Source organism: Aureococcus anophagefferens (assembly GCF_000186865.1).
Source record: "Aureococcus anophagefferens unplaced genomic scaffold AURANscaffold_1, whole genome shotgun sequence".
NCBI lineage: Eukaryota > Pelagophyceae > Pelagomonadales > Pelagomonadaceae > Aureococcus > Aureococcus anophagefferens.
The window spans coordinates 2,977,549-3,002,489 of NW_008705561.1; the positions used below are offsets into that span (position 1 = coordinate 2,977,549).

The window sequence follows — 24,941 nt, forward strand, 5'->3', positions numbered from 1 at the left end:
CGTGTAGAAAGATCGTCTTAGACGGCATCAATGATCCAATTGCGAGCGTTCGTGCGTGCGCGATGTGCGCGCTTCAGAATTTTGAGACGCCTCTGTTGTTAGCGCACGCACGAAAGATCTCAATGCTTCTCATGGATTCGGATCTAGAAGTGCGTTTGGCAGCCATCGAAACGCTCTCACGGCTCGAGCCGCACTCCCTTGAACCTTATGCAGCGGCGATCGCGGGTTGCGTCGCGGACCCGTTCGAACGGGAGAGTGCCTGGGCCCTGCAGGTGAGGGCGTTAGGTACGCTTCGCCGAATTGGGCCACACATGCTCGAGAGACACTTACCGCTCATCGTGATGGCACTCAAGGAGACACTCAACAAACCCTGTGACGAATATTATCTGAGGGTCAGAAGCTGCTGTCTGGAATGTATGCAGGAACTGCCCGGGTCGCAAGTTTTAGCGCCGCACGCGGCGCTCATCGCCAAGCTTTGTCGAGACGACCAGAGCCTCGCCACGATATGGGAAGCGCTCAAGCTCTTCGAAAAGCTCCCCCTTTCGCTTCAATTGGAACAGGTCCACGCGATCCAAGCCGTTTTGCAGCTGGACGTCCGCGCGCTCAGCCATATGCTGCATCAACAATACGCCGACGGCGTTCCAAAGCGAGCCGAAAGAATCATGGAGCAACTGTTCGCCCCCGGCGGCCCCGGCTTCCTCCAGGCGCAAGCCGACTTCCAGTCGCATGCCTAGCGTAACACATAAACACCGACTTTAGAAGACATCAGAGCCGCGCGAGGCCCGGCGCGGCGTGCTTCCGGGTGTCCGGTACGCAGCGGTAGGCGACGGTCGTGTTCGAGAGGATCTTGTGGGGATCCTCCCACGCGTAGGCCACCGTCGCGTTCGTGCCGTTGGGCCCCGCGACGGCGAAGGACAGCGCCCAGTCCGCGGCGTCGAAGTAGTCCTTCGACTGCGACGGCACCGCGGAGTTGCCCTTGTCGAAGCGGAAGAGGACGTAGCGGCCGTTGAGGCGCACGTCGCGCACGGTCACCGTCGCGCTGAGCTCCAGCGCCGCGACGTCGCCGACGTCCGTGTCCGGCTCGTAGTCCTTGTCCAGCGCGAGGGACACGGGCAGCGACGGGCCCGCGGCGTTGCCCGAGATCGCCACGCCGAAGTCGTAGGCGACGTCGAGGCAGGGGTAGGCCTCGCCGCGCTTGTCGTCGGCTTTGGAGCAGTTGCCCCGCAGGTAGAGGGTGTCCACGAGCGTGTCGAAGCGGCGGTAGTAGCCGAGGTTCGCGGACCCGTCGGGCGCCTTGCCCGAGCCTGGGCAGGACAAGAGAGATTAAACGTCGCTTCAACGTGAGTGTTCCGCGCGCGCGCGTCACGAGAAAAAACATCCACGCTTCGAGACCGTTCCGAGAGATGATCGCTCGTCCAAAAATCAGCCGAAACGAGTGGAAAACGGCCGAGAAAGGAGCCTTTGAAGTTGGGAATTTCGCTCTCTTGTCCTGCCCTTGCCCGAGCCGTGCGCGAGCACGTCGTCGTCGAAGACCTCCGACGCGTCGGCCAGGGGGTACTGGGAATAGATACCGAAAACGGGCTGGACGACGTCGTAGGTCGCGTTCGCGAGGCCGTAGGCGTCGTGCTCGCCGCCCGCGCGCATCGGGAACCACAGCACGGGCGCGCCGGCGGCGAGGCGCCGCTTGAGCCAGAGGAGGTAGGACCGCCACTGGGGGTAGGTAGGACCATCATACACCTCGTATTGAAACCTTAACTTGTCGAGCGCGCCCGCGACGTTCGTGTGCAGGATCTCGTAGCCGAGTTTGGGGCTCCCGTGGCCGCCGCCGTCGGCCGCGGCCCGCCGCGCGACGCCCTGGGACACGTAGACGCCGTAGGAGAGCGCGATGGCCTGGATCGCCGACGCGCCGCCGAAGACGCCCTCGGCGTCGACCCACTGGCGCCGCGGCGACACGGGCGCGACGCGCGCGTGGGCGTAGCCCGCGGGCGGCGTGCAGGTGCCCGGGGCGGCGCAGGCGCCGTTGCGGTCGGGCCGCCGCCGCGACGGGTCGTCCGGCGGCGGCCGCGCGTCCTCGGCGAGCGCGCAGGCGCAAAGGACCCCCCACGCGAGGCGCGAAGCCATCGTCGACCGCAGCCCGCCTATCAGCATAAAAGGCACATAAAAGGCACGGGTCGACTCGGTTCAAATTGCAGTCGCAGTAAAAAATCTTTAAAAAAAAGCAAAGCTCCGTTGCTCGTCGCGGTGGACCCCTGAACGACACCGTCGCCGCGACTCGCGTGCGTCGACGCGGCGGCGTCCCCCGGGCGGCGTCCGCGGAGGAGCGTAGTACAGTGGGGGGGAGGGCGCCGCGCGCCGCGCGTCGGGTCTAGAGCTTGCGCTGGGGCACGGTCGTCGCGGTCGTCGCGGAGGACGCGTCCGTCGAGGATGAGGACGCGTCCTCCGGGTCGTCGGTGGAGTCGCCCGGCGAGTAGTTCTCGGATTTCCAGGAGCACTTGCCCTGGGAGCACATGTGGAAGAGCACGTTGGAGACGTTGTAGCAGCCGAGGTTGAGCATGTAGTCGATGCCCGGGTCCGTGAGGTAGCCGTCGAGCTGGATGACGTCGCCGGAGGGCTTGGTCGCGTAGATGTCGAGGGAGCCGAAGCCGACGCGGTTGCAGTGCCACTTGTAGCCGTAGTCCGAGAGGCGCGTCGTCCACTCGTCGACGGGGTAGTCGTACTGCGTGAGGTCGAAGTGGTTGTCCATGTACTGGTCGAAGCCGCAGATGGGCGACTCGTAGGACTCCTTGTGGGCGCTGTTCTTGGCGACCTCGAGCTCCGTGACGCCGAACGCGTAGTTCGACTCGACGTGGCGCTGGACGACCTTGACGGGCATGGGCGCGCCCGGGAGGCGGAAGATCTTCATCGTGTAGCCGTCGATGGTGTCGTCGGAGTCCTCCGAGTCGTAGTCGACGTCCGCGGACAAAATCGTCGTGTAGTACTCCGTCACCGTCGCCATGTCGGACGTCGCCTCGGAGATGGCCAGCGGCACGAGGTCGTCGGACCCCGGCGGCGCGGACCCGGCGAAGCTCAACGCGATGTGGGACATGCGCACCGTCGGGTCCTCGAAGATGGGCCGCTCCGACGCGCCGTTGCGCTCCTTCGCGTCCGTGACGTTCGCGTTGCCGCCCGCCGTCTCCGGCGCGAGCGACGACACGAGCTCGAAGTTGATCTGCGTGTGGGGCACGTGGACGATCAAGGAGAAGAAGACGGAGCCCTCCGTGCAGTCCGACGACACGCTGGACGCGGACGTCGCCGTGTCCGCGCAGTCGTCGATGATATTGGAACCGGAGTTGTCGCGCCACTTCAGCAGCATGTAGGGGATGCCGTCGCGCTCGAAGGCCTCGACGTAGGTCTGGAGGGAGTTCGCGTAGAACATCATGGAGATGTCCATGAAGGGGTCGTAGGTCGACATGTCCGTCAACCGCGCGTCGAAGTGCGTCTCGACCTCGGAGACGCTGACGTTGCCCGCGGGGCGGTCCTTGGCGTTGACCATGTGGAGGCCGAAGCAGGGCACGTGCTCGCCCTCGTTCGTGCCGTTGAGGGCGAGGCGCACGTAGGAGCCGCACTCGCCCTGGCTGTGGTGGCAGAGGCTGTAGTCCGTGAAGCCGCCGTCCGTCTCGCACTCCACGGGGAAGTACTTGTACAAAAAGTCGGCGGCGGACGTCGGGTCGCTCACGGACCAGGTCTGCTTGCTGATCGTCAAATTGCAATACGCCGACTTGAGCGACCCCAGCTCCGTCGTCGCGTCCACGCTCAAGGTCGACCCGCGCGCGACGGCGCCGGACGCGAGCAGCGCGCCGGCGACGAGCACGCCCGCGGCGGCGGCGCGGCGGGCGTAGGACGGCCGCGACGCGACGTCGACGCCCTCGTCCGGGGAGGCCGGGGCCCGCTGGTAGCCTCCTTCGACGGCCTCCATGCTATGGCTGCCCCGATTCGCACACCCCAAAATGTGCAAGTGGGAGATACAGCAGCTCGTGTTGCCGCGGCACCTCCAAACCAGTCCTCGGTCCTCGTCAAGATTTCGTCGTCCTCGTCGGCACCGACGTGCTCGTCAAGAAGATGTTAGTCGCGTGACCTCCGCGCCGCCCAAAAACCGATGCTCCGCCACGCGCTGCTCCGGCGCCGCCCCCCCGGGGGCGCCCCGGGCGCGCGCCCCGTGTCCCAGCTCGTGCTGCTACGGCACGGCCAGAGCGAATGGAACGCGTCGAAGCGCTTCACGGGCTGGGTCGACGTCGATCTGAGCGAGCAGGGCCGGAGTGAGGCCATCCACGCGGGCATCATGCTCAAGCGCCACGGCTTCGAGTTCGACGAGGCGCACACGTCGCTGCTGAAGCGCGCGACGCGGACGCTCTGGTCCGTCATGCACTCGTGCGACCAGCACTGGATCGTCGTCAAGCGGAGCTGGCGCCTCAACGAGCGCCACTACGGCGCGTTGACGGGCATGTCGAAGGCGGAGGTCGAGGCCCAGATGGGCACGGAGCTGCTGCAGAAGTTCCGCCGAGGCTACGACAAGGTGCCCATCGAGATGCGTCCGGACCACCCGTTCTGGACGGGCCGCGACCGGCGCTACCACGACCTCGGCGACGTCCACCCGCGGGGCGAGTCGCTGCGCATGTGCCAGAGCCGGGTTTTGCCCTACTGGGTCGACCGCATCGCGCCGTCGATCCGCCGGGGGAAGCGCGTGCTCGTGTGCGCGCACAACAACGTGCTCCGGGTCCTCGTGCAGCACCTGGACTCCATCCCGCCGGACCAGATCCGCGAGATCGAGATCCCCACGGGGATCCCCCTCGTCTACCGCCTCGACGACGAGCTCCGGCCCGTGGGCCCGCGCGACGCGGTCGGCTTCCGCGGCAAGTTCCTCGTCGACTCGGAGCGGCGCGACGCCGAGTACCTCGCCAACGCGGAGACCATCAACCACTTCAAGGAGCGCTTCGACCGCGTCGTCCACCCCGTGGAGCAGATCACGCGCGAGGAGATCGACGTCGAGTGCCGCGCGCACCACATCAAGCTCCCGAGCGCGTGGGCGAACCTCGACGAGAAGCCGGGCAAGGTCAAGCGCCAGACCATCAAGATCGACGCCACGCCGCCGGCGAAGCGGCCCGTCGACGTCACGGACAGCCTCGGCCACTAGGGCCGCGGCGCCTCGTACGATAACCGCGCCGCGAGTCGACGTGTTGAGTGCGGGAGCTGAGGCACCATTGCACCGCGGCTGCAACATACGAGCTCGAGCTCCGGCGCTTCGCCAAGCTCAAGGCCGCCGACGCCGTCTCGACGCCTTGCGCCACCATGGCCGCGTTCGACGCCCTCGACGTCGAGACCAAGGTCCTCGCGGCCCTCGGGTCGTCGGCGACGCTCGACAGTTACGCCCTGAGCGCGACCCTGGGCGTCGACCACCAGGCCCTCCTCGGCGTCGTCAAGAGCCTCTGGGCCGACGGCTACGTGACCATGGACCAGGCGTCGACGTCCTGGCTCTGCGCGACGAACGAGGGCGCCGGCATCGCCAAGGACGGGTCGCCCGAGTACCGCGTCTACGCCGCGGTCGACGCCGCGGGCGGGTCGCTGCCGCTCTCGTCCTTGGAGGCCGCCGTCGGCAAGGACGCCGCGAAGATCGGCCTCGGCGCCGCGATGCGCGAGAAGTGGCTGAGCAAGGGCAAGGGCGCCGACGGCGCGCCCGTGCTCGCCGTCGCCAAGGCGGGGGTCGCGGACGCGACGCGCGCGGCGCTGGAGCCGTTCGTCGGCGCGGACTCGCCGGGCTCCGCGCCCGACAAGCTCGCCGACGCCAACGTCGAGAAGCAGCTCATGCGCCGCAAGCTCCTGGCCCGCCACACGATGAAGCACTTCGCCATCGCGAAGGGCGCGTCCTACGCGGCGACGCGGACGAAGAAGGAGGCGGATTTTACGGTGGACATGCTCCGCGACGGCTCGTGGAAAACGGCCTCCTTCAAGGACTACAATTACGCCGCCGTCGGCGCGCCCGTGGGCGGCGGCTACGTCCAGCCTCTATTGAAGGTGCGCGCCGAGTTCCGGAAGATCCTCATGGGCATGGGCTTCGAGGAGATGCCGACGGCCAAGTGGGTCGAGTCGTCGTTCTGGAACTTCGACGCGCTCTTCCAGCCCCAGAGCCACCCGGCGCGCGACGCCCACGACACCTTCTTCGTCAAGGAGCCCGCGGAGACGGTGAAGTGGCCGGCGGACTACTACGACCGCGTCAAGGAGATGCACGTCTCCGGCGGCGCCGGCTCCATCGGCCACAAGTGCGACTTCAAGGAGGGCGAGGCGCGCAAGAACCTCCTGCGGACCCACACGACGGCCGTGTCCGCGCGCATGCTCCACGCCCTGGCGAACCAGCCCGGCGGCTTCAAGCCCGCCAAGTACTTCTCCATCGACCGCGTCTTCCGCAACGAGACGATGGATTCGACGCACCTCTGCGAGTTCCACCAGGTCGAGGGCCTCATCGCCGACTACGACCTGTCCCTGGGCAACCTCAAGTGCGTCATCCGCACCTTCTTCGAGGCCATCGGCATCACGCAGCTCCGCTTCAAGCCCGCGTTCAACCCCTACACGGAGCCGTCCATGGAGGTCTTCGGCTACCACCCGGACCTCAAGAAGTGGACGGAGATCGGCAACAGCGGCATGTTCCGCCCGGAGATGCTCGCGCCCATGGGCTTCCCGCCCAACGCCCGCGTCATCGCCTGGGGCCTCTCCCTCGAGCGGCCGACGATGATCAAGTACCGCATCGCGAACATCCGCGACCTCTTCGGCCACAAGGCCGACCTCGGCCGCACGCAGGCCGCGCCCATCTGCATGTTCCCCTAGGCGCGCACTCGTAAGGCGGAGATATACGGCGGGACGTAGTTATACGCGAGGGCCCGCGTCGCGTTCGACACGCGGGAAGAGACCGCTCCCCCACAACGGGACGTGGCCGCGCCCGGCGGCCGCGGCGGGTCGCGCGCCACGCAGGCGCACGCGGTCTGGCCGCGGCCCGGCACGCGGCAGCAGCCGTGCGTGCGGTCGCGGCAGCAGGGCTTCGGCGCCGCGACGGCGCGCCAGTCGGCGTCCCCGCGCGCGCCCTGGTCGGCGTCGAGCGCCGCGATCCGCGCCTCGAGCGCCGCGTCTTTCGCGCGCGGCGCCTGCGCGTCCAGCAGGTCCCGCCAGAAGTCGCGGACGTGGGCGACGCGCAGGTCCAGCTTGTGGCCGCAGAGTCGACCGGCGACCAAGCTCGGGTCGCTCGCCCAGCTCTGGGAGCAGCCCCAGCAGTCCAGGAAATCCTCGCGAAGTTGGAACCGCGCGGCGACGGCCCGGAGCACCGTCGGCACAGCGACCTCGTGGGACACGGCGCGGAACGCGGCGCAGCCGGCGGCCGCGGCGGCGAAGGCGCGCCGGGGCACGTAGAAGAGGTCCGCGTGCGTCGCGCAGATCCGCGCGAAGGTCGGGAAGAGCGTCGCGTTCGCCGCCGCGAGCGCGCCGAGCGCGAGCTCCCGCACGCCGTGGCCCCAGGTCCAGTCGCGCTCGCGCTCCGCGTCGTGAGGGTCCAAACACCCCTTGCCGTAGACGCGCAGGTGCTGCGGCGCCGGCGGCGGGCCGGCCGGCGGCGCGTTGAGCCCCGCGGCGAGCGTCCACGTCGCCTCCAAGGACAGCGCGCCTCCGTCGATTCGCCGCGCGAGCGGCCGCGGCTGGAGCCAGAAGTCGAGGTGCGCGACGAGGACGCCGGCCGGCGGCGCGGCGCGGGGCCACGCGGCCGCGAGCCAGGGCGGCCGCGCGTCCGCCGCGAGGTCCGCGAGGAGCGCCGCGTAGGCGCCGGTCCGCGCGCCGGTCGGGTCGTCGGCCGCGAGGCACGCGACGCCGCGCGACGCGCAGGCCGCGAGCTGCAGGTCGCTCCGCGGCCAGACGACGTAGGCGACGCCGCCGAAGAAGCGCTCGTAGCGCGCCGTCAGGTAGAGCCGGTCCTCGCGCGCGACCGTGAGCACGAGCAGCAGCTCCTCGAGCGGGCGCCGCGGCTTCGCGCCGCGCGCCGCCGACGCGCCGCGCTCCTTGCGCTGCGCCGCGCCGCGCTCCTTCGCGCGCGCGCGGACGGCGCGCTCCGCCGCGCGCGGGCCGCCATGCGCCGTCGTGCCGCCGGCGGGCCCGCCATCGATCTCGCGCGCGACCGCGAGGACGAGCGGCAGCCGCTCGAGCGGCGTCATGCTGCACGCTGCACGCGCGACGACGACGGCGAGCAGTCTGAGCAGCACCATGACCCTCACGCGAGCGGAGTCATGCCGCTGGTCATGCTGCTAGTGGAGTCATGCTCCGCCATGCTCCGACGCTCATCGAGGCTGCCCCGGCTGCCCCGATTCAGATCCCGGCGAAATCCATGTATCCACAACTCGAGAAAAGTGTCGGTTCTTGACCCCGAATCAGCGATCTCGGTCGCTTGGTTCGAGGTTCGAAGCCGGTTCTTCCTCTTGCCGCGCTGAATGATACGATATCCTTCGAGCTCGGCAGGGGGTGCGATTGCGGTCGTCGCGGTCTGGCCACCAGCCGCGCCGGGCCTCGGTTGCACGCCTCGGCGAGTGATGTAGTGGTAACATTAGTCGTTGCCATCGACTATCCCCGGGTTCGATTCCCGGCTCGCCGATCTCATCTCATCAGACCCTCCTCCTTTTTTCTCTTGCTCAGTTCGTCTAGTGGTTAGGACGTGCGCTTGACACGCGCGAGATCACGCGTTCGATTCGCGTACCGAGTACTTTCTTTTTGCTTTTTTTTGGCCCACTCTTGCTTGTGCATAAGCTATGGCTTGTTGGTTTCTTACATGTGCGACGATGCGCGGTCTAGATGCGCGGACGATGCGCGCGCGGTCGCGCTCGACGCGCGCGGTGACGGCGACGGTCGCGGCTCGGAAGGCGCGCGAGAGGTCGGTCGAGCCTAACGCCGGTCGCGCTCAGCGAGCGTCGGGTCGCTCGGGCGTCGCGCCCGCCGCCGGCGCGCCGCCCGGCGCCGGCTCGAGCTCAAAGGCGTCGGCCTTAGACGCCTCGGACCGCGCGCCGACGGAAAACTCGAAGAGCAGGTAGCCCCCGAACAACCCGCCGACGAGCGCCCCCTTGCGGTCGTTCGTCGTCTTCGGGTTCTGGTCGCCGTCCGCGCGCAGGGCCGTGGACGTCGGCGCGCGGGCCGGCCGCGCCGGCGGCACGAGCGCGTCGGTCGACGCCGCGCAGAGCAGCAGCAGCGCTTTGCAGAGACGCATGGTTCCGACGATGTCGTGCACGCGCGGCAACACGCTGTTCCGACGAGCGCTCAAGCACGCTGTGTTCCGAGCGCACAAGCACGCTGTGTTCCGACGAGCGCAGCACGCAGAGCGTCGTGCTCGGAGCGGAGATGCAACATCTATGCAGCGAGTAGATACTGAAGCACGGGGGAGTTGCTATCCGATGGCCGCTTAGTTTGGGCAGCGCGCCCCCACTCGAGGAGCGCCGCGGGGCGGGCGGCGGCGCCGCGACCGCCCACGGGCCATCCCAACCGTAAAACCCGACCATGTTTTCGAAGCGCGCGTTCAACCAGCGGCGGAAGAAGGCCAAGGAGGCGGCGAAGCCCAAGGTGCGCAAGAAGAAGAACGTGCCGACGACGGAGATCTACGTGAACGGCGTCGTCATCACCTACAAGAAGAAGTGCGACTTCTGCGAGAAGAAGCGCGCCGTCTTCCACTGCCCGTCGTGCGACAACGACGGCGACGGCGACGGCGACTTCCTCTGCGACTCGTGCGACCTCGAGGTGCACCGCCACGTCAAGCGGCGGGGCCACATCCGGACGCAGCTGCCGGACGTGACGCCCAAGGAGGCGATCCACAAGATCCTGGGCTGCTTCCGCTACCTCAGCGCGCGGCGCGCGCTCATCGCGCGGTGCCGGGCCGAGTTCCAGCGGTACTACGACCCGCCGGCGAAGGCCTACTTCTACGCGCGGCCGCGCTTCGGGCTGACGACCTGGACGAAGCCCCTGTGCCTCAAGGACGCGGAGCTCTGCCCCTACCCGTCCTTCGACGACTACGTCTTCCGGATCCAGGGCGGCGCGCGCGCGAAGGCGGCGCGGAACGCGCTCGTGACGCGCATCACGGAGACCTACGAGAAGATCTTCTCGCGGGAGTACACGCGGTTTTATTATCATTTCAACGGCCGGTCGAAGCTCGTGCCGCGCGTGCGCTGGGAGAAGCCCCACTTCCTCTTCTGGCGGGACCTCAAGCCCTACAAGAACGACGACGTCGCCGCGCTCATGATCCAGTGCCAGTGGTTCGCCTGGAAGGCGCGGCGCTTCATCCAGGACGCCATCCGCAAGCAGTACGCCGCGAAGACGGACCCGCTCACGGGGCGCCTCATGTACACGAACTTGGCGAGCCACAAGCGCACGCTGAAGAAGCCGCCGCTGTTGGGCAAGGAGGAGTACGACCCCGACGACATGTCGCTCTGGGGCATCTACCGGCTGGGCGTCTGGTTCCGGCGGTTGGGGTACAAGTGGATCGTGCCCGAGCTCCGCAAGTTCGACGTCGACGGGAAGCTGCTGCTGGCCTTCGAGTGGCAGGATTATGTCGATTTGGGCTTCGGCATGGCGCACCAGATCAAGCGATTGTTGCTGGACATCGAGAAGCGGGCGTTTTTTCGGACGCACCGCGACCTGCCCGTGACGCTCGTGCGGCGGGACCGGCTCCGCTACCGGGCAGGACAAGAGTGATTCAACGTCGCTTCAACGTGAGTGTTCCGCGCGCGCGCGTTTCGGAAAAAGCATTCATGCTTCGAGAACGCTCCGAGAGATGATCGCTCGTCCAAAAATTAGCCGAAACGAGTGGAAAATGACCGAGATAGGAGCCTTTGAAGTTGGGAATTTCGCACCCTTGTCCTGCCAGGCTCCGCTACCACCACAAGATCGAGAAGGCGACGATCTTGATCCAGCGCGCCTACCGGCTGCGCTACGAGGCGCTCCAGCGCCGGCGCGAGGCCGAGCTCGCGCGCCTCGCGCGCGAGCGCGAGAAGGCGGAGCGGCTCCGCATCGAGGGCGGCATGTGGTGGTCGAAGAAGATCGCCGCGATCCCCGTGCCGGACCACGGCAAGCTCTACGGCAACGCGACCATCGACTCCGTCAAGGGCTGGGGGTCCTGGGTCGGCACGACCTGGGTCCCCGCGCCCGACGACACGCGGCCCGCGGAGCAGCGCTACGAGTTCCGCGACGCGACGCGCCACGTCCTCGCCGCGCGCGGCCTCCACTTCCGCAACGACGACATGGTCATGGCCCGCCGCGCCCAGCTCCTCAAGGACCTCCGCGACAACGGCATCGACGGCGCGGGGCCCAACAAGGACCCCGCGACGGGCTAATCACGGGGGGGCGCGGCGATTGGTCGGACGGGGGCACCGCGGGGCTGCCCAATGGCATGGACCACCATTGAGTAGCCTCCTCCGCGGCGGCCATGGCGTTCGCGCTGACGGTGTCCTACGACCGCCGCACCTTCCGCCTCGCGCTGAAGCGGCCCGTGGCCGTGGCCAAGGTCAAGAAGACCCTCGTCAAGGCCCATCTGCGCGACGTCGGCGCCGAGGACCTCGTGCTGCGCGGCGACGGCGGCGACGCCCTCGACGACGGCGCGCTGCTGTCCGCGGACGCGCACCTCGTCGCCTCCGTCGGCGGCCGCGCGCCGCCGAGCGCTGCGCCGCCGAGCGCTGCGCCGCCGCCGGCTCCGCGACCGGCACAAGCGCCGACCAAACGGCCGACGGCTGCGAAACCCGCGTCGAAGCACAACAGCTTCGCCGCATTCCGCGCGGCGCGCGAGTCCGCCGGCGACGGCCCCCGGCGCGCACCCGCGCCCGCGCGGCCGCCGCCGCCGCCGCCGCCGCCGCCCGCGGACGCGCCCTTCGACCGCTACTACCGCGTGGCGCACGTCTTCGTCTTCGTGCGGAGCGCGCCGCGCGGCGACGGCGACGTCGTCGGCTGGAAGAACGAGGACGGCCTCTTCCGCGCGCGCGCGGCGGGCGACGACAACTGGGTCGAGGTGGACCCGCGGGACCTCGACGAGGGCAAGGCGCCGGGCTTCATGATGGTCCACGGCGCGAGCGTCGGCCTCGGGCCCCTGCTGGAGCGGCTCGAGTTCCCGGCCTTCGTCGACGCGGTGCGAAAAGCGAAGGAGAAGGCCGACGCGGAGAAGGCGCGCGTCGAGGGCGTCGTCGAGCAGACGTTCCAGGCCGTCCTCGCGCAGGAGCGGCAGCGGGGCCCCGTCGACGCCGCGCGCGCGGCCCAACTTCGGGAGGAGGTGCGCAAGGCCGTGCTCCAGCGCTACATCGCGACGCAGATGACGGACCAGCACCACCGGTCCACGCGCCACATCGGCGGCGCGGACGCGGCGACGGCGGCCTGCGCCGAGTCCGACGCCTTCGTGCGCGACGAGGACCTCGTCGCGCGGCTCCTGAGCGACGGCTACGCCGTCGTCGACGGCTTTTTGGACCCCGCGGCGTGCGTCGCGGCGCGGCGCGAGGCGGAGACGCTCGACGGCCGCGGCCTCCTGGAGCAGACGATCCAGGCCATGGCGGACACGCGCGACGACCGCATCAAGTGGGTCACGTCCGACGGGCTGCGCGACTGGGGCTGCCCGGTTTTAGCGCGCGTCGCCGCGTTCCAGCGGGGCCTCGCGGCCGCGATCAACGGCACGGGCCGCTGGCGCGAGACGCTCACGGTGCCCGAGTCGAGCATGCTCGCCTGCTACGGCGCCGGGGGACGGTACAAGTACCACCGGGACAACTCGTGGCACGACGGACAACCGACGAACGCGCGCGCGCTCACGGCCATCGCGTACCTCAACCCGGGCTGGGACGTCGGCCGCGACGGCGGCGCGCTCAACATCTACGACGAGAACGAGCACACGGACAACGCCGACCGGCGCACGACGGCCGCGGTCGTCGCGCCGGAGGCGGGCCGCGTCGTCGTCTTCGACTCGTTCCGCGGCCACGAGGTCTGCCGGGCGAAGCGGGACCGCTTCGCGCTGACGTTCTGGGTCTACGCGGACCGGAAGAAGTAAATTTTTTTACAAAATCGGGCAGAGGCCGATGGCGCCCCGCTTCGGCGGCGACGCGGCCTTGGCGCGGACGCCCGGCGGCACGTCGAGCGGCGGCAGGGACCGGCCCCGCAGGTGGGCGACCTGGGTCGCGTTCAACGTCGCGCCCAGCGTGAGGAACCGCCGCTGGACCGCGAGCGCCCCGACCGACGGCTGCGGGCCGCTGAGCTCGCGGACGACGGCGCCGTCGCTCAGGTCGCCCGCGTCCGTCTCGCAGCCGGCGAGGGCGAGGAAGACGTCGCCCATGGCGCGGTGCGCGCAGGCGAAGAGGAAGCCGTTGTAGAAGCCGTCGTCGTCCAGGAGGAGCGCGCGGCCGTCGACGACGTGGACGACGAGGACGGCGCCGCCCGCAAAGGCCGGGGGCACGCGCCCGCTCCCGCGCAGCTCGTCGCGCCGCAGCGGGAACGTGTGGACGTCGAAGTCACTCTCCAGCGCCGCGAGCATGGGCCCGAGCGCGTCGAGCTCCAGGCTGCAGACGACGAGCGGGCGCCGAGGCGCGCCCATCGTGCCCGTGCTCGGGCTGCACGAGGTCGAACGTGCTGCCGTGCTTCCCTGCGAAGCGGGCGATGCAAAAAGCGTAGAGCCCGAAGCCTGCTCTCCTCTGCGCGCGAGCCATGGTGAAGGGCGTGACGATCGACGAGGACGACTCGTCGGACGACGAGGCGCGCTTCGCGAGCCTCGGCCGCACCGGCGACGTGCGGCGCGTCGACGCCAACGACGACGACGACGACGCCGGCTCCGACGACGACGCGGCGCCGGCGATGGAGGAAGACTCCGACGACGACGCGGCGCCGGCGATGGACGCCGACTCCGACGACGACGAGCGCTACGAGCACAAGTCGCGCTACGAGGCCAACGACGGCGACGACAGCGGCGACGACGCGGTCGGCGCGACGGGCGCCGGCATGGGCGCGGCGATCTCGAAGATCCTGCGCAAGGACGTCGCCGGCGACCCCGTCCTCGCGAAGCGGAAGACGCCGCTCATGAAGGAGTTCGAGAGCGACAAGGAGGCGCGCCAGCGGCAGAAGCGGCGGCGCCTCGAGCGCGAGCAGCGCCGCGCGGTGGGAGCCTACGCGGCGCCCGAGGCCGAGCGCGTCGTCCGCGAGCGCGGCCTCAAGAAGACGGCGAGCCGCGCCGTCGTCGCCCTCTTCAACGCCATCGCCAAGCACCAGCACCCGAAGGCGGGCGCCGAGGCCGACGCGGCGCCGAAGGCGCCGAAGCAGCGGCGGCCCCGGCCGAGCCAGAACGGCCCCGCGGCCGACGTCCGCGAGGCCGCCGCCGAGGCCGTCGAGCAGACCGTCGCGCGGGACGCGCTCGCCAACGACTGGACGAACAGCGACTACCTCCTCGACGCCAAGCCGGGCGCCTGGGACGACGACGAGCCCGCGCCGGCGCCGCCGGCGAAGAAGAAGGGCCCGAAGAAGGACGACGACAAGCCCCACGCGTTCCTCTACGGCAAGACGTCCCGGCAGATGCGCTAGGGTGTCGTTATTTGAGTCCTTTGCGGCCTAGAGCTTTGCCGGGAATTCGTCGAGGCTCGAGCGCCAGAACGTGAGGATGTTCCAGAAGATCTCGTTGGGGAGCCGGCTGCTCGGCCCGCGCGGCGACCGCGTCGCCGAGGAGCCAAAGAGGCGCTCGAGGATTTTCATCTCCGCCGAGGTGAGCGCGTGACACGCTTCAGCCAAGCTGAGCGCCGCCTGCAGCGTTCCAAGCTTCGCGGACGAGGCGGTGGAGGGCGGCGCCGCGCGGCCGCGATCGCAGAGCGACCGGAGACGCACGAGCTCGATGCGCGGGGCTCGCCAATACTGTTTCCAGCCACCCGCCCGTTTCACAGCCGCGAGGAAATCCGCCGATTTCTGGTTGTCAGTCCAGCATTGCATGAAATTCGGCCTTGTATCTGCCAATTGTGCGCGTGCTTCGGTTTCGGCGTCCCGACCAGCGACATTTTTCGAAAATACGTTGGCCCCGCGACGCACAAGGAAATGCAAGACCGGAAAATGAGAGACAGCAAAATGGATCGGGCTCGTTCCTTGCACGGCCAGAGCCTCGATATCGGCGCCACGATCGAGAAGTAGAGCCGCCTCGTTCGGATGCTTGCACAAGTGGAGGGGCGTTACGCGAAACGTTAAAGTGACCGCGCTCACATCCGCGCCATGGTCTAACAATAGCTCAAGAAGATGCGTTCTGTCTGGACGGCCCATGGGAAAGAGGGACAAGTGGAGCAGTGAACCGAGTTCATCCATGTCATCATCTCCTACCTTGACGAGCTCGTTTAGATCACGCTCCGGGCCCCGATCGAGCCAAAGCCTCAACAAGCTCCAGGCCTCGGTGATTTCATTGTCTCCACTCTCGACAGCAAGACAAACGTCTCGGGGAATCATAAATCTCGACGACGCTATAAGTCCAGCCCGGTCGCTGCGCGCTGAGCGAGGACCGCCTCGTCCACTTTCGCGCCGTGGTCTTTCAGCGAGCCGATTTTAACCACTTCATGAAACGAAGACGCCTGACACCTCCTTGAGCGGGCTGAGGCTCGACTCAGCCTCGAGGACTTCGAGGCTGACTGTAGCCGACCTCGTAGTCCTGGAATCTACAAACACCAACACTGAATCACCAACACGCCGTCCCCATGCGAGGCGAACAGCGGGGAGTTTATATCGGAGTGGAACGGGGGACCGGGGAGATTCAGGAGCTCGACCGCTTGTTGATGGGCGGCGGCGGCATCTTGGGCTGGAAGCCGGGCATGGGCGGCGGCGGCTTCGCGGCCTTGTCGGGCATGGGCGGCGGCGGCTTGGCCTTGTCGGGCGGCGGCGGCTTGGCCTTGTCGGGCATGGGCGGCGGCGGCTTTTGCGGCGGCTTCTCGGCGAGCGGCGGCGGCGGCTTCGGCGGCGAGCCGGCCTTGGCCGGCGGCGGCGCGGGCTTCCGGGGCGGCGGCGGCGGCGGCTTCTTCTTCGACTCGAAGCAGCCCTCGGGCGGCGGCGCGTCCGCGTCGAGGTCGAGGACCTGGGCAGGACAAGGGTGATTCAACGTCGCTTCAACGTGAGTGTTCCGCGCGCGCGCGTTCCGGAAAAAGCATCCACGCTTCGAGACCGTTCCGAGAGATGATCGCTCGTCCAAAGATCAGCCGAAACGAGTGGAAAATGGCCGAGATATGAGCCTTTGAAGTTGGGAATTTCGCTCTCTTGTCCTGCGAGCTCGAGCACCGCGATGTTGAGGCCCTCGGCCGCGCAGCGGAGGCGGACCGCGCCGAGGGGCACGCCGCGCTTGAGGAGGTTGACGAAGGGCACGTAGTCGAGGTAGCGGTCGTCGTCGCGGAGCCGCGCGGCGGCCGCCGGCGCGGCGGCGCGCGGCGGCGGCGGCGCGGGCTTCTCCGGCGAGCCCCCCTTGGGCGGCGGCGGCCCCGGCGGCCCCTTGGCCGGCGGCGGCGGCGGCGCGGCCTGCTTCAGGGCCGGCGGCGGCGGCGCCTTGGCCGTGCCGCTCTTCGGAACGAACGTCGTCGCGCGGTCCGCGCCGGCCGCCGCCGCTTGGCCGATGGCGCCGAGCCGCGCGGCGACGACGTCGTCGGGCTCCCCCACGAGCGGCGGCGGCTGGTCCTCGCCGAGCAGCGCCGCGACGCCCGACGACCGCAGCGCCGCGCCGAGCAGCGCCGCGGCGACGGCCCGCTCGTCGGACGACGACCCGCCGCCCCGGGCCTCGAAGACGCGCTCGGACGCGGCCTGGGCCAGCCGCGGCAGCGCCGGCGCGTCGCCGGCGTCGCCGAGCACCGCGGCGCCGAGCCGGAAGGCCGCGCGCCGCACGTCGCCGTCGCCGCAGGACGCGGCGCGCGCGAGCGTCGCGTCCAACCGCAGCGCGGCCTCGGGATCCTCGCCGGCGACGCCGCGGAGCCAGGCCCCCGCGCCGCCTAAAAACGCGGCGACGTCCGGCGGCGCCGCGGCGACGAGGTGGTCCCGGAGCGCCGCCGCCGCGGGCGTTTGACCTAACGCGTCCGCCGAGTCGGCGAGCTCCGCGGCCAACTCCGCGGCCTCGAGCGCGCCGCTCCGCGCGACGAGCCAGGGCCCCAGGGCGCCGAGCACCGTCGCGAGGGCGCGCGCGGCCTCGCCCGCCGGCGCGAGCCGCGCCACGGCGAGCGTCGGCGCCACGGCCGCGCGCGCGTCGCGCGCCGCGCGCGCGTCGTCGCTCAGCAGGCCCCTCGCCAACCGCGCGACCGAGTCGACGACCGCGTGCTCGCGGCCCGGCGCGTCGTCCTCGCGCCAGAAGGCCCGCAGGCTCGCCGCCGCCGCCGGTCCGTCGTCGCCCGCCGCGATCGCCGCCGCGTACATGGCGTGGAGCGCCACCCCAAAACGGTAGACCTTGCAGCGGACGTCGCCGGCCGCGGACGTCCGCAGCAGCGCGTCCGACGCCCAGAAGGCCGCGGCGGCCAAATGGGCGTCGCCGGCGTCGACGGCGGCGACGGCCTGGGCGCCGACGGCCCGCAGGAGGGCGCAGCAGAGCGCCGCGGCCTGGTACTCCTTCGTCGACCGCGCCTCCGAGCCGGTGGAAAACGCGCGCGCGTGCGCGTCGCCCAGCGCCACCAACAGATCCGGGAGCGGCCGCGGCGCGTCCGGCGCGCCTAAAGCCAGGTAGACGACCAGGGCCTTGAGCCGCGTCGGGAAGTCGCGGGACCGCGCGGCCCAGCTGAGCGCGGTATCGGCCCACCGCGCGGCGCAGCCGCCGTCGACGCCGCCGACGACGGCCGCGAGCGCGCGCGCGAGCGCCGCCGGGTGCGCCGCGCCCGCCGCCGCCGCCGTCTCCAGCGAGTCGCCCTCCCGGAAGGACGCGGCCGCGAGGTCGCCGAATTTTTGCGGCGGCTGCCCCAGGTCCGCGATGGGCCCGCTCCAGTCGAGCGCGAGGTGGTCCACGTCGACGCCGCAGCGCAGCAGCGCCAGCAGCGCGTTCACGGGCGCCGGGTCCGCGCCCAGCGCTAAAAAGCGCGGCTGCAGGTTGAGGACGAGCGTGTGGAGCAGGTTCGGCACGGCGCCCGCCAGCCGAAAGGCCTCGGCGACCGAGTGCGCGCCGCCGCCGAAGCGCGTCGGCGACGGGAAGTGGAGGACGCAGAAGTGGAGCACGGCGTGGAGGTGGGGAATGAGCGGCGCCGGGTCCGCGCCCCCGAGCGCGCAGAGCAGCGCGACGGCGCCCTCGGACGCGCCGAGCGGCGCCTCCCCGTCGCCGCCGCGCGCGAGCTCCGCGTCGACGGCCGCCTGCGTGCACATCAAATCTTCAACTCGACTTCAATGTGAGCATACGCGACAGTTTCGACGCAGCCTTTTCGGCTTTGCTTCGAGAACTCGACGAGAGCCATCGATTCGTCCAAAAATCAGCCGAATCGACGTCGATGTGACCGAGCGAGAGAAGTCTCAAGTTTGGTCGGGACCACCCAAACCGGCGGTTGCATTCGGCACGGACGGCCGCGTCGTGCGCCGGGAACGACAGCGCCTCCACCAGGATCGCCACGACGTCGTCCGGCGACGCGCCGTAGGTCGCCAGCGCCGCCGTCTGGCAGGCCGCGAGCGCCTGTTTGCGCCCCGCGACCGCGTGCTCCGCGGCCGCGGCCGCGAGGTAGCGGACGACGGGAGGCACGTTCCGCGCGTCGAGGCAGAGGCGGCTCCAGATGGCCTCGCCCGCGGAGATGCCCGGGTGCCTCGCGGCGAAGGCGACGAGCCACTCGATGATGCGGTCGCCGCGGCCACTCGTCGCGCCGTCGCCGTCGACGAGCGTCACGCGCGCGCAGAGCGCGCCTAAAATCTTCGCCGTCACGTTCTCGCCGCCCCACTCGGGCCGGTTCCCGTGCTGGCCGTCGAAGATGCACTCGAGGCAGTCGAAGATGCGGTCGCCGCGGCCCTGGAGCACGTCGAGCGCGGACGGCGCCTGTTTGTCGTCGCCGCCGCCGGACGACGCGGCGAGCACCGCGGCGACGCACTCGAGGATCTCGTCGGCCTCGGCGTCGCGCCGCGACGCGCAGTCCGCGCTGAAGTGGACCCAGTAGTGGGCCATGAGCTCCACGAAGTCGGCCGTGAGCTCGCCGCCGCCGTCGCCGGCGAGGTGGAGCGTCGCGGTCCGCACGAGCAAAAACGCGCGGACGCGCACGGCGACGTCGGCGTCGCGCACGGCCTTGAGCGCCAGCACGAGCACCGCCGGCGCGCCGAGCCGCTCCGGCCGGCCCGCGACGAAGCGGTCGTCGCCGAAGGCCGCCGCGACGGCGACGGCCGGCGGCGGCGAGCTCGGCTTCCTCACGTCGAGCTTCGCCAGGTCCGCATCCCGGCCGTAGGCCCGCACGGCCGCGTAGTAGGCCGTCGAGTCGCGCGTCGTGCCCGCCGTCGGCGCGTCCGGGAGCGCCGCCGCGGGCAGCAGCTGGTCCGCGACCGCGTGGAAGAAGGGCACCGCGCTCTCGCGCGGCGCGGACACGGCCCGCCGCAGGAACGCGGGCGACAGCACCTCCGTGTGGTGGGCCAGCAGCCAGGGCAGGCACCGCGCCGCCGCGCCGCCCAAGGCCTCCGCCGTCAGGAACCAGGACAGGTCCACGGGCGGCGCGGCCTCGTCCAGCAGCGCCGCGACCGTCGCGTGCGACAAGAACGCGCCCATGGCCAGGAGCTTCGCGGACGTGCGCCCCGCGAGCACGAGCGCCGCGCCGTCGGCGTCGGGCACGCCCTTGGCCGTCGTGCAGGGCGTGCCGTCGTGGCTCCGCGCGAGCGGCGGCTTCGCGGGCGGCACGCCCCATTTCTCCGCCAGCGAGCCGCCCGGCCGCGGCCAGACGTGGGTCTGGCGGAGCCAGGCGTAGAGCCGCAACAACTCCGGCGCGGCCCAGCGGGGCAACGCGCCGAAACTCTTCCCGACCTGGCTCACGCGCTTCACCAGACCGCCGCCCGCGGCGGTCTCCTCGGCCGACGCCGCCGTGTGCGCCTCGAAGAGCGCGCCTGCGTGGACATCACATCTTCAACCCGACTTCAATGTTCGTGTATGCGACCGTTGTGACGCAGGCTCTTCGGCTATGCTTCGAGAACTCGACGAGAGCAATCGATTCGTCCAAAAATCAGCCGAGTCGACTTCGATTTCACCGAGATAGAGAGTTCTGAAGTTTGGTGGGGACCCCCCAAACCGGCGGTCGATTTCCACGCGGGACCGCGCCCGCGACGTTGTGCAGCAGGTGGAGCCGGTCCAGCAGGGCCGCCGACGACGTCGCGCCCTCGTCGCAGAACGCCGCCGACGCGACGGCGCCCGCGAGGAGGCCCAGGAGGTTCCGGTCGCGCGCGGCCTCGCGGAATCTGGGACTTTCCGACGCCGCGCGGAGCAGGCTGTACGCGCAGGCCCGCTTGCGGCCCTTGGCGTCGCCGCCCGCGCCGAGCCACGTGAGCAACGACTTCGCCAGGGGCCCGCAGGCCGACGCCGACGCCGACCGGCAGCACTTGGCGAGCGCCGCGAGCGTCGGGTCCTCCTCGCCGACGCCGTCCAAGAGGCTCCACGCGTCCCGCGCGAGGAAGTCCTCGAGCTCCGGCGTCGTCTCGCCGACCTGGAGCGCCAGCAGCAGCGCCACCTGCGTGAGGAAGCGGCTCGGCTGCCGCTTGAAGGCGCTCGGCGCCCGTAGCGCGCCGTAGAGCAATCGCTGCGCGTGCGCGGCCGTCGCCGGCTGGTCCAGATCGACGAGCTCCGCCGCCAGCAGCGGCACGGCCGCCCCCCACAATGCCGCCCCCATGCGCGACACCTTGCGCAGCGTCGGCGCCGCCGTCGCCAGCGACCCCGCGGCGCCGCCCGCGTCCGCGACGAACGCGCGGATCGCGCGCTGCGCGACGTCGCCCTCTTTTTTTTCCAGCATGGCCCGCACGGTGACGTGGGCGCCCAACGACGCCGACGCCGCCCGGCGCCGCGCGAGGTCGGTCCCGCCCTCGCCGTCGACGAGGCCCACCATCTCCACGAGGCGCAGCTGCGCGTCGCGGATCTCGTGGACGCCGTCGAGCACGTCGAGCGCGACGTCGCGCGTCGCCGCGTCCTCGTCCGCGAGGAACGCCAGGGCCGTCGCCTCGGCCCGCGCCGTCCAGCCCAGCGCGCGCGACGGCGACGACCCCCCCGGCGCGGCCTCGAGGACCAGGTCGCTGTCGTCGGCGGCCGCGCGCCGGCTCCGGCCGTCCGCGCCGAATTTCACGGCCCGGCGCCAGACGTCTAAAAGCTCGGCGACGCACCGCAGCGCGTTCCCGCGGCTGCCGAGGCCCTTGGCGAGGCAGGAGCCGCAGTGCGAGAGCACGTCGACGACGATCGCGGGCCGCTCGCGCGGCCGCTTGAGCAGCGACCGCTGCAGCGCGACGCGGAGCGACCGCCGGAGCGCGACGGACGAGTGGTGGAGCAGCCCCGCGTTGAGGAGGGAACGTCCTAAAGTTTTCCAGGGCGCGAAGACGGCGCACCGCGCCGTCTCCTGCGCGACCTGCACGTGCAGGAGCTTCGTCTCGGTCGTTTTGCCGCCGTCGACGGCGCGCGCGTCGCAGCCTTCGCCGTCGGCGTCGTCCGGCGCCGCGTCGAGCACGGACCTGGGCGCGCCGCCGGCGTCGAAGCAGAAGGCGTCCTCCTTGTCCATGAGCTGGTCCAGCGCCTTCGAGAGCATCTCCGGCGCGGACGCGAGGAAGAAGCCCCGGACGTCGTGCTGGACCTGGCCCATGCCGCCCGCGAGAGCCGCGTTGACGCGCGTCGTCACCGCGTGGACCGCGAAGCCCGAGTCGTCGTCCAGGATCGTCGCGACGACGCGCAGGCCCACGACGAAGCGCTCGAGCTTCTCCCGGTCGCCGAGCTTCTTCGACCCGCCGCCGTCCCGCACGTCGAGCAGGGACCGCACGAAGGACGTCGTCATGGAATTCGCGAGCATGGCGAGCACGACGTCCGCGACCAAACGCGCGTTCGGCGCGAGGTCGACGCACTTGTAGTGCGCGTTGCCCGCGCCGAGCGACTTCTCGCGGATCCAGAGCAGCAGCTCGGGCCGGAAGAGCATGGGCGACTCGTCGAAGGCGGGCATGCAGCACGCGAAGGCGTGGGCCTCGGTTCTTCGGCCGCCGCGCGTCCGCGGCGCCGCGGCCCAGGGCGCGGCCGCCGCGGCCGCCTCCGACGGCAGCGCGGGCCGCGGCAGGTACGCGGGCGCCTCGTCGTAGAGCTCCGGCCGGCGGTAGCGCGGCCCCCGTAAAAACAAAGCCAGCGCCCGGAGCGCGCGCGGCGCGTCGCGCTTGTCCATCGCGGGCTTCTGGAGCCGCTTGGAGACGAAGAGCTCGAGGTGCGCGCCGTACAAGTCCCGCGGCATGCGCGCGACCGTCGCGACCATCAAACGCAGCGCGGCGGCGCCGAGCCTCTCCCCGACCCTGGCCGCCTTGGACGGCTTGCGCACGTACCAGTCGTCGTCGAGCTTCCGGAAGAGGGCCTCGAGCGTACCGTCGAGGTCCGCGAGGTCCGCTGCCACCGCGCCGGAGCGGAACGGCTCCCAGTCCGCGCAGGCCACGAGGCGCTCGGCGAAGTGGGCGAGCGCCACGGCCCGCGCCTCGTCGCAGTCGCCGCAAAAGGCGACCTCGAGCGCCGGGAGCGCGACGTCGGCCAGGAGGCCGCGGAGCGCGTCCGCGCGACGCGGCGCACGCGAGGTCGCACCGCGCGACGCCGAGCGCCCGCAGCCAGGGCCCGGGCAGGTGCGTCGCCCCGAGGGCCGCGCTCCGCGCGAGGTACTTGGAGAAGACGGCGCCGCCGTGGTCCGGCGTCAGGTTCCCCAACACGGCCGCCCACTGGCGCCGCGCGAGCGCGACGCACGCGGACGCCACGGGCGACGCGAGCGCGTCGCCCCGCTCGCCGCCCGCGCGGTCGGGCCCCAGCGCGTCCAAAGCGAGGTCCGCGAGCTTCGCGGCCAAATCCCCGTCGGCGAGCGGCGCGTAGGACGTCGCCAGCACGAGCAGCTCCGCGGCGACGCACTCGACGAAGCCCCGGACGACGTCCAGGACTCGCTGCTCCCCGAGCTCGACGCCCTCGCCCAGGGCCCCGCGGAGCCACGCGCCGAAGCCGCACTCCGCGCCGGCGGTCGCGTCGACGAGGACGGGCAGCGCGGTCAGCGCGCCGCGCGCCGCGCGCGCGCCGTCGCCCGCGGCGACGCGCTCGAAGGCGTAGACGAGGCGCGCGGGCAGGCGGTCGCTGAGCTGCGCGAGGCAGTGGTGCGCGCCGGACGCCGGGTCCCGCTCGAGCTCGTCGAGGTGTTTCACGACGCCCTTGAGCCCCGCGCCGAGCACGTCCTGGATGCCGCCGACGATCGCGAACGTCTCCGCGCGCGCGTCGTCGTCCGCGATGTCGAGCCAGGGCGCCACGAGGCCCGGCGCGACCTCGCGCGTGCTCTGGCGGTGCGGCGCGGGCGGCGCGCTCCGCTCGAAGAGCTCCGGCGCGCTCGCCGGGGCCGGGGCCGCGGCGGCCTCGCAATGCGCCTCGGAGTCGCGGGCGCCGGGGTGCTCCACGGACTCGGGCCGCTTGCTCTTCGCGCGGGAGAGCAGCGGCGGCGGGGCCGGGAGGGACTTGCTCAGGCGCCGCACGATGTTCGACATGGCGCCCCCGGAACAGTAAAGAGAGGCTCGGTGGTCGGCAGCCCGATTCGCGGCGGCCGCGGGCTTCTCGATTTGGGCTTCGGCATCCACGCTGCACCGTGAAGGGCAAGATTGGCTCAGCCAGAACTCTCTCTCACGATGGTTTGTGCTTGAGCAGCGCGTACTACGAACGTACCACCGTCGAGCGATGGTCGTCGAGGCCGAGGTCGTCGCCTTCCAGTCGCCGGAGCGGCACGTCGTGCGCGTCGACGCGGGCCCCGTCGACGACTACGACGCCTTCGCGAAGATGTGCGGCCGCTACGGCGCCTTCCAGCGGTCCCGCCTCAAGCGCTCCGCGCTCGACGGCCTCCACTTCCTCCACTACTACCAGGAGAGCGCCGCGAGGCGCGCGTGCCGGGGCCTCGACTGCGCGTCGTTCCGGGGCCGGCCCCTCGCGACGAGCCGCGGCACGGGCACGGGCGACGCGCGCAAGCTCGGCCGCGACGACTGCGTCGACCTCGCGAACGGCCTGCTCGGCGCCGCGGGCTGGTCGCACCGCATCGTGTCGCTCGAGCGGCGCGACGCCGACGGCGGCGGCAGCGAGAGCGTCGCCGTCGTCGCGCTGACGTTCGCGCTCGCGCCGCGCGGCTTCGAGCTCCGGGGCCGCGGCGTCGGCGTCGGCACGGGCGCCAGACCGGACGCCGTCGAGGCGTCGAAGAAGCGCGCCGTGAACCACGCCATCGAGGACGCGTTCGCCGCGCTGCGTCTCCGCGTGCGCCGGGGCGCGGCGGAGGCGGTCCTCGTCGACCCCGCGCGCGTCGACGCCGCGCGATGACCTTGCAGGGTCCTGTCGACGTCGACGCAGCACTCGCGGGCGCCGCAGTCCCGGGGTGTGTAGACCTCGGGGTAGCCGTAGACGTCCGCGGACACCGCCGGCCGCTGGAGGGCGACCGCGAGGCGCTCGGCCGCGGAGGGCGAGAGCGAGAACACGAGCGCGGACGTCCAGTGCTGGCAGCCCTCGGTCCCGCACTGGGACTCCACGCCCCGGGCCTGGCGCGACACGGGCGTCCCGTCGTCGATGCCGTCGAAGGTCGCGCCGCGGACCGCGACGCCGTAGCGCGCGAGGTCGCGGTTCGCGGCGTCGCGCCACTCCCCGAAGGCCCGCTGGAAGGGATCGAGCTGCCCCCAGGGGCAGCACAGGCAGGCCAGGTACGGCACCATGCCCACCAAGGCCGGCGGGAAGCCCTGGCCGACGACGCCGCCCACCGCGGCGAGGCCCTGGAGGC

General features: G+C 71.1%; 5 protein-coding genes across 5 annotated transcripts in view; 3 read left to right on the forward strand and 2 right to left on the reverse strand.

Annotated features, from left to right (window-relative positions):
* Positions 1-765: 765 nt before the first annotated feature.
* AURANDRAFT_60907 (hypothetical protein) lies at positions 766-2,121 on the reverse strand (the record flags this gene model as incomplete). The annotated part of the gene is made up of 2 exons (XM_009034294.1): positions 766-1,304; positions 1,434-2,121. 2 exons carry the CDS (start codon positions 2,119-2,121, stop codon positions 766-768), a joined length of 1,227 nt encoding a protein of 408 aa, XP_009032542.1.
* A 244-nt stretch (positions 2,122-2,365) lies between these two features.
* Positions 2,366-3,532, reverse strand: AURANDRAFT_60908 (hypothetical protein; the record flags this gene model as incomplete). Its single annotated transcript, XM_009034293.1, has 1 exon — positions 2,366-3,532. The coding sequence occupies one exon, from the start codon at positions 3,530-3,532 to the stop codon at positions 2,366-2,368; it is 1,167 nt and encodes a 388-aa protein (XP_009032541.1).
* A 669-nt stretch (positions 3,533-4,201) lies between these two features.
* On the forward strand, positions 4,202-4,882 carry AURANDRAFT_5596 (hypothetical protein; the record flags this gene model as incomplete). The annotated part of the gene is made up of 1 exon (XM_009033864.1): positions 4,202-4,882. A coding segment is annotated over one exon (681 nt), but the record flags the coding sequence as incomplete, so codon positions are not given.
* A 443-nt stretch (positions 4,883-5,325) lies between these two features.
* AURANDRAFT_18360 (hypothetical protein) lies at positions 5,326-6,855 on the forward strand (the record flags this gene model as incomplete). The annotated part of the gene is made up of 1 exon (XM_009034210.1): positions 5,326-6,855. The coding sequence occupies one exon, from the start codon at positions 5,326-5,328 to the stop codon at positions 6,853-6,855; it is 1,530 nt and encodes a 509-aa protein (XP_009032458.1).
* Positions 6,856-19,712: 12,857 nt separating this feature from the next.
* The window catches only part of CBL (hypothetical protein), a gene marked incomplete at both ends in the record, with an annotated part of 7,833 nt that continues 2,604 nt past the window's right edge, over positions 19,713-24,941 (forward strand). The window contains one exon of the mRNA XM_009034211.1: positions 19,713-19,733. Within this exon, the coding sequence (XP_009032459.1) occupies positions 19,713-19,733 (21 nt within the window). The remainder of the gene's footprint in view (positions 19,734-24,941) is intronic.